At 33.4% G+C, this 7,904-nt stretch overlaps 1 protein-coding gene across 1 annotated transcript in view; it reads right to left on the bottom strand.

The window, feature by feature from the left end:
* Nf1 (neurofibromin 1) overlaps positions 1 to 7,904 on the bottom strand; it is a 264,437-nt gene that overhangs the window by 106,251 nt on the left and 150,282 nt on the right. The window contains exons 35-37 of the mRNA XM_033762739.1: positions 2,423 to 2,581; positions 1,635 to 1,732; positions 328 to 474 (exon numbers count right to left, since the gene is read on the bottom strand). Coding sequence (XP_033618630.1) covers positions 328 to 474; positions 1,635 to 1,732; positions 2,423 to 2,581 — 404 coding nt within the window. The remainder of the gene's footprint in view (positions 1 to 327; positions 475 to 1,634; positions 1,733 to 2,422; positions 2,582 to 7,904) is intronic.

Raw genomic sequence — 7,904 nt, 5'->3', positions numbered from 1 at the left:
GAAATAAAGTTTTTGTAGATGGGGAGGGGAGGAGGGGGGGAAGGGAGGGCAGGGGTAAGGGGAGAAAATGAGAATCAAGACTTGTCATGTGGAGGTACAAGATCCCAACAATGAATGTAACTGTACTGTATCCCTAAAATGTACCAATAAACTCAATTAAAGCTGAAAAAAATCAATAGCACCTATGAAGGCCTACTGATTATTTAACATGACAATGTTTTTCCTATATCTATACACTATTCTCTTTTTAATATACACACTATTCTTGACCAATAATTTTATGATTTCAATTTAAATTGAAAGTGTTCAAGGACTGAGCAGTCATACCTGTTGCTGGAAAGATACTGGCCAATTTTCTCTTGATTGTTCCAAAGCAGACGATGTAAAGCAAGCACATTGCCATCACTGATAAAGGAAAGACTATGATTTACAGCATCGCTTGTAGGACAATCTGATGCTATATCAAGGAAAAACCTTTAAAAATGCAAAGTCATTAGAATTTTCAACAAGATACATTGACACTGATGTGTGAATTAAATTTACACAAAAGCATAATATAATTTGTGAAATAACAGATTATAAGTATGGACGCTTGACTGTCATGAAACCAAGGAAAAAGGACAATAAGAAACAAGGTTTGCTGTTTGTGTTACCCAACTTCAGCTTCAGAATAGGCTCTGAAGTCAGAGAACAACAGATTTAGATGACTGAAAACAGGGAAAAAGCTAGCATTTTTCAGATAAAGAATGGAGGCCCAGAAAAGAAAAAGACTTCCTCAAAATCAGTTTGTCAGTCAGAGCTAGAATCAGAACCTTAGTTTTCTTAACTTTCTGTGGGTAATCTGTTAGAACATGAATTTTAAAAAAAAGTTTAGCAACTATTTTCCTTTTCTTTTTTTTCCTTCCTTTCTTTTTTTTTTTGTTTTGTTTGTTTCTGTCAAAACAGGGTCTTACTGTGTAGTTCAGGCTGGCCTTGAATTTACAAGGATCCTCCTCACTCAAGCTTCCCAAGTGCTGGGATTACAGGAGTGTACCACCATGCCTGACGAGAACTTTCTCATAAATTACCTCATTTGTTTCTCTTAAAACAACTCAGGCAAATAAAGCATTATCCCTACTTTATGGATAAATCAGTAACTCAGAGGTAAGAATGAGTATTATTGGTCATGGAAATCTAGCAGATAATCTGTAAAATGATAAAAGTCTTAGCAGTTGTTCAGGTATTCATGAACAAAATTTTACTCATTTACAAAAGAACATTTTTTTAATTTAGATACACTTCCAAATGGAAGTATCAAAAGCATTAACATCAAAATTTTTTGATTATACACTATTATGTATTTTTACACCAGTATGACTTTAGTTTTTAATAAAAGGAATCTTCTTCTTGTTCAAGTCCTTTATTTCAGTAGATATGCTAAAAGTTCCTCTTGGTTTTCAAATATGGGAACCACCACCAAATTATTAAAAATATGGATTTCATGGCATCTTTTATATAATAAGACAAAATATGTTCTTAATCTAAAGGAAGAGAAAAAAACCTACATAGGAACTTCATGTAGGCCATGTACATGGACTTAAATGAAACAGAAAATACTTAATTCAAACAGCAACTAAGCAAGTTAAGCCACTTACCTTCGTGCTGCATCAAAGTTGCTTTTCACAAAATCATTAAAAGGTCGCATATGTTCTTCTTTTGTGAAGAGAACGTGATTGGCAATACTCTGAAGTATCTAAACATTCAAAGGTTATAATTAATCAGATTATTTACTATATAAAACCTATGCACTAATATTTTTTTTTCTTTTTCCAACATTGGGGATTGAACCCAGGGCTTGTTCACGGTAAGCAAGTGCTTTACCAATAAACTGCATTCCCAGAACCACTTCAACTTTATTTTGACAGAGGTTCTTGCTATGATGCCCAGGCTGGTCTTGAATTCATTATCATCCTGCTTCAGCCTTTAATATATTTTTTAATAATATTAATTTTCTTACTGATATACTTTCCACTGAGTTAAAATCAATTATTCCTTATGCTATAAGCTTTTCTAGGTATTGTTTCAATTCTTCCCAAAAGTATAATTATGCATACATGTTTACATGTATAAAATACATTAAAATTAAGTTTCTTTTTAAATTAAAAAAAATCCCTACAGTTTACATTTGTCTCCATTTCACACTTTCCAGAATAATTAACAAGAAATAAGATAAGACATTTGTTAAAATATTTTCCCATGATAATAATGCCTATTAGGTACATGTTTAATAAATTCCTTTGTAATACAAAAAAAATTTTGTAAAAAGCACATAATTGAAAATCATAGGGCACTTCAAAAGCAAATTTGAGACAGTATTGTATGAAAAATTTAAAATCTAGTTAGAAAAGAACTTTAAGAAAGCTAGATTATCAAAATAACTCACCTTTGACATTAACTTCAAGCCCCTTTCGATTCTAGGTAGTGGTTTTTTATCTAAAATCCCTGCTTCATATGGTGAGACAATGGCAGGATTAATGAATCTGAGGAACATGGCACTTCCTACTGCACCAATGCTGTTCTGAGGGAAACGCTGGCTAACCACCTAAAAACAAAAAGTTAAGAACTGAGTATACAGTTTGAATTAAAATAAAGAAATGGGAACAAAGAGTACAAAGGTCAAACTTCACACACACAAAAAACCCCTTTGAATTAACCAATCCTCACATGAATGATGTTTTTATTTTCTTTCTTCTCCACAAACATCAGAAAATAAAGTTAACCCTTTAATCTTGTATCATTTTAAAGCACAATTAAAAACCTCCTAGATGAGTAGTATAGAAGAGACCTGAAAAAAAGAGCTTATCATCACTGTTTATAGTGCAAATCTGATGAATAATGAAAGCAGACACAATTTCCACATAAAGGTTAACACATTTTACAAAGATTAACCAATATGAAAGTATAATCAACTTTTATAAGGCAAAAGCTGTTTTCAACACCATACCTCTAAGACATCCTATGGCTGATAATAAGTATATTATATTTTGTTGTATATCAATTAACAACTTAATTTTTTGAGAAAAAATGTTTGCCATATACAAAACAAGAATTTTTCTTAGTTTCCTACCAGGAGAGAAAAACTTACAATCAATGTTACTGCCAGTTCCTTTTCTTAATCAGTATGCTTTGTAATATAAGGACCTACCTATTATTTTAATCATGGAGGAATAAGAATTTTGAGGGACCTAAAAGAAAGGATCCCACCAGAAGAGAGAACCCCAATGTGTACCTCAATTTATAATTCTGCCAAGTAATAAAAATTAAACATTCCAGAAATGGTTGCCCATTCTGAAAAGCAACACAAACCTAGTATCTAAAACAGATTTACCTTCTTTTTCTTGACACAACATTCTACAGTGAAGATAAGGCAGTAGGCACATTAGACTGGGAAATACAAAACTGGATCAGTCACATCTCTTCCTAGTGCCCCACTTTTTGAAACATAAAAATTGCATTATTCCAGAATTTAATTTTTATATATACCACAGACATTTATTTTTTATATTTTTTTATTTTTTGAGACAGGGTCTCACTATGTAGTTGAGACTGACCTGAAACTAACTATGTAGCTCAGGCTGGTCTCGAACTCACAGCGATCCTCCTGCCTCAGCCTCCCGAGTGCTGGGATTACAGGCGTGTGCCACCACGCCCGGCCCACAGACATTTATTTTTAAAGAATATACATAACATTTTAATCTCTACAACTATTCTTTCTTGATGCTGCTATTTGTAATTTAAAGCAGCAATGACTGCAGCAGTGAAGCTGTCACCATTCACATAAGTACTCTGCAACTGCAGGGACAGACCTAGACTTCAAAGTATGGGAAAAGGTGTGAGAAAATTGGGCTCTGTGCATAATCTCACATAACTCCACTTTTCTTCACCAGGCCTCAATAAAGTAATACTTCTTGTCATGAATTTACATGGTGCAATAATTCTAGGTTAACTCTGGAATAAAGGGTTATTTTACTTCATTCCATCCCATTTAGTGCTTCCTGGAGAGCACATTTTGTATGTGTTCTTACCTACTGCTTATAATCTCAAAATAATTTTTATTATCTCTCATATGAAACTAGTAAAATTAAGACTTTTTTTGGAAAATGGACCTTTTTTTTTTTTTTGGTACCGGGGACTGAACTTGGGTCCTGGCGCTTGCAAGGCAGGCCACTGAACCACTGAGCTAAATCCCCGGCCCTGGAAAATGATTTTTTAAACCAAAGAAAATCTTCAAAAGTGACACCTGAGGTACATTTCAAGTAATATATTCCTAGTGACTTATACTACATAGCTCAGGAAGCTTTCTTTGTATTACAGACCCCTGCATGCTTATGAATACATGAAGACCCACCTTACCTGTAAATAAAAGGAGGCTTACTTCTGTTTTGGCAGAGGGCCTTAAAACGGAAATGTTTATTTTTAGCTGAAATACAGTTTCAAATATAGAATTAAGAAGGAAATGCAAATGCCTTTACTATTCCAGTATAGTATTTAACCTTTTGCGGGAATTAGGATCCTCCTTTTTGTGTGTGTGTGTTGTACCAGGGATCGAACTCAGGACCTTGCGATTGTGAGGTAGGGGTAGTGCCACTGAGCTAAATCCCCAGCCCAGGATCCTCTTTTAAATATCATAAAAAGTTAGAAAAAAGAATATATGTATTCATACAGAAAAAAGTCATCAGATAATTTCAGCATGTTCTTAGATAACCAATGACATTGAGAACTTCTTTTAGAAATCCCAAATTTTAATCTTAAACAGATACTGATAAACTTATAAGATCTGAAAGTCTTTTAAGGAATGATTTAGCAAGAGGGTTTTTTTGTGTGTGTGTGTGTGTGTGTGTGTGTGTGTGTGTGTGTGTGTGTGTGATTTTTGGGTACTGGGGATTAAACCTTGGGTCATGTACATGTTAAACACATTTTATCACTGAGCTATACTCCCCAAGCCCAAAACTGCTCACATTTTAAGCACATTGTGTAAAAACAATGTGCAACCTATTCAGTTTAACCCATTAAAATCCTGAAAGTTTTTAAAAAGCAAAAAGCCACAATTTCATTTTCCAAGTGCCATTTGATAAAAACATTAACCTTTTGTGAAAGTGTCTCACACTTTAGAAAAATCAGTAAAATATATGCATATAAAGAGCTCTTTTAAAATGTAATTTTTGAAGCAGGACATGGTGGCATAAATCTGTAACCCCAGAACTCTGGGAGTCTGAGGCAGGAGGACTACAAGTTCAAACCTAGCCTGGGCAATTCAGCAACTTAGCCAAATCCTGTCTCAAAACATAAGTCAACCAAAAAACAAATAAATAAATGGGCTGGGGATGTAGTTCAATGCAAATGCCCTAAGTTTAATCTCCAGTATCCCTCTCCCCCCAATAAAACTCCACACTTTTCTTTTCCCATACTGGGGATTGAACTCAGGGACTTGTGTATGCCAGGCAAGTGCTCTACTACTAAGCTACATCTGTAGCCCTTTATACATGTACAAACAAAAGTAGCTATTTACTGTTTTTCTCTGTAATAAAGACCTTTTAATGTGTGGGCTACACTGATGCCTGATTTATATTTAATAGAACGCTCTGCCTTGGAATTTCAGGGAAGTCTAGGTGAATTATTTCCCAAATATTGTGAAGTTTGCAAAAAGTATTATATTTTTACTATCTTCCACATCTCCCCCCCAAAAAAATTCATGTCAAAACAAAGTATGCCCACATCATAAACATGCATTATTTCATGTTTCATTCATGTTTCATATAAATTTGTATTTCACTGATGGAATCAATATAATTTTAGAACACCAGATAAAACATAGTATTAACAGGAATGTTGTAAACAAGCTTCATGGATCAATTTATAAAACAATTGCTTTCTGCTTCTTTCAACACTAATTAACATCACTGTAATTTTACCTCAAGCTTGCTTTGTTTTGATACTAGGGACGGAACCCAGGGGCACTCTACTATTGAGCTTTATTTATTTTAAATTTTGGGACAGGGTTTAAGTTGCCCAGGATGGCTCTGAACATGCAATCCTGCCTCGGCTTCTCTAGTAGTTGGGATTACAGGTGTGCAGCACTGTACTCAGCTTTGTTCTTTTTTTTTTCTTTCAAATGTGTAAAAATCTAATTTGGATCCAAAAGACTTCTAAGGCTGACATCAAGCTAGTCTTTGTGTTAAAACCAATTATCAGCCAATATCCCCTTTATTTCCTTGGTAAAAGTAAAATTATATCATGTAAATAACTGCAAAACTGCACATAGCAAGAGGATCAGTACCTACATAAATCAGTACCTGTATATATATATTAATTATAGCAAATTCTCCCTGAGTAAGGTAGGCAACTTCTAAAGTAAATGTAGTTATGCATTATGTTTGAGGATAACAAACAAAATTATCCGTAATATGACTGCATAGCTACATACCAGAGGCTGGAACCTTTTTCTCTGTATTTTATACATTCTAGTCCATGATATATATTACATTCCAAAACACAAGATGGCTTGCTCTTAAAAGATTAGATTCTGTTTAGCAAGTAACTCCAAAAAATGACATTTTAAACTTATAGCGACTATACTATCTTTTCCTTTGAAATGGCCTCTAAGAATCTTAAATTATCAATTAGATTCCCCTTATTTCCAGGAGGACCTCATATCAACTGTGCTAGGAAATACATTCCAAAATTTAGTGTTACCCAGATACTGTTTAAAAAATCTGAAAAAAAAATTCTACTAGGAAACAAAAACATTTCAAGGAGCAATGTTAGACAAAATCTTAGTAAATAAGCAATATTAGGAAGGCCAGAAAACATGCTCTAGAGAAACAAGGAAAAACTAATTTTTAATTTATGTGATATACTACACCACAGCATTAGTGTAACACTGAACAAGAGTGTTAGAAACAGTAAATTAATTTTAACAGTGATGGTGTATATTATGTTAAGCCTACATGAGAATTAGAAGGCTGAAGCACTAGAAGGAAATGTTTTTATTAATCAAGAAGACCATCCATTCATTTGCATATAGCTGACCAAATTTATTTTACTTAAAAAGAAAATCTTGAATGGATACAATAAAAGTAAATATTTTAATTTAATTAAGCCTTGAATTTAAAATATAATTTTATATGTAAAACTTAGAAAACAAATGAAAAATAAAAGCAGATAAACACTACATTTCAAATTATTCCATTTTAAGAAAACTGACTTCTAAAAATTTTCTTACATCTTTCTCTACAATCATCTATCTCTACAAAGACAGGACTCAGGGTGATAAGTCACAATGACAGATAATGACAAATTTAAAATGAATGCAAGATAAATTCTTGGACAAATTCCACTCACTGGAAAAAATAATTATGATTATCATAATGTTCTTCCTTTTAAACTGGGGCAAGTTTGTAGAAACAAGCAGTATGTTTGCAAAATGAAGTATTTCTCTAAAATATGGGCTTAATGAGTTTAAATATGGACTCAATAAGTTAATACTTACTTTTACTGGGGTAAAGTTATCCTAATACTGTTCTGCCATTAGAATTTCTATAATCTAAGCACAAACTTCTAAATTCTGGCTGAGACTGTTTACATAAAAAAAAGCAAGGAATAAAAAATAAAATTTAGCAGCTTTTAAATTAAATTTGAAGCCAGGTGTGGTGGCGGACCCCTGTAATCCCAGCACTAGGGAGGCTGAGAAAGGAGGATCGCTGTGAGTTGAGACCAGTCTGGGCTACATAGTGAGTTCCAGGGCAGTCTCAACTACAGAGTGAGACCCTGTCTCAAAAAAACCAATAAATAAATAAATAATTAAAAATAAATAAATTTAGAAAGTGATGCTTTCTGATAGTGCTTGCCAAGCATGTACAAGGTGG

The sequence above is a fragment of the Fukomys damarensis genome, unplaced genomic scaffold, assembly GCF_012274545.1.
Source record: "Fukomys damarensis isolate Sample0158 unplaced genomic scaffold, DMR_v1.0_HiC HiC_scaffold_13, whole genome shotgun sequence".
NCBI classification, from domain to species: domain Eukaryota; kingdom Metazoa; phylum Chordata; class Mammalia; order Rodentia; family Bathyergidae; genus Fukomys; species Fukomys damarensis.
This window is presented reverse-complemented; position numbering and strand designations above follow the sequence as displayed.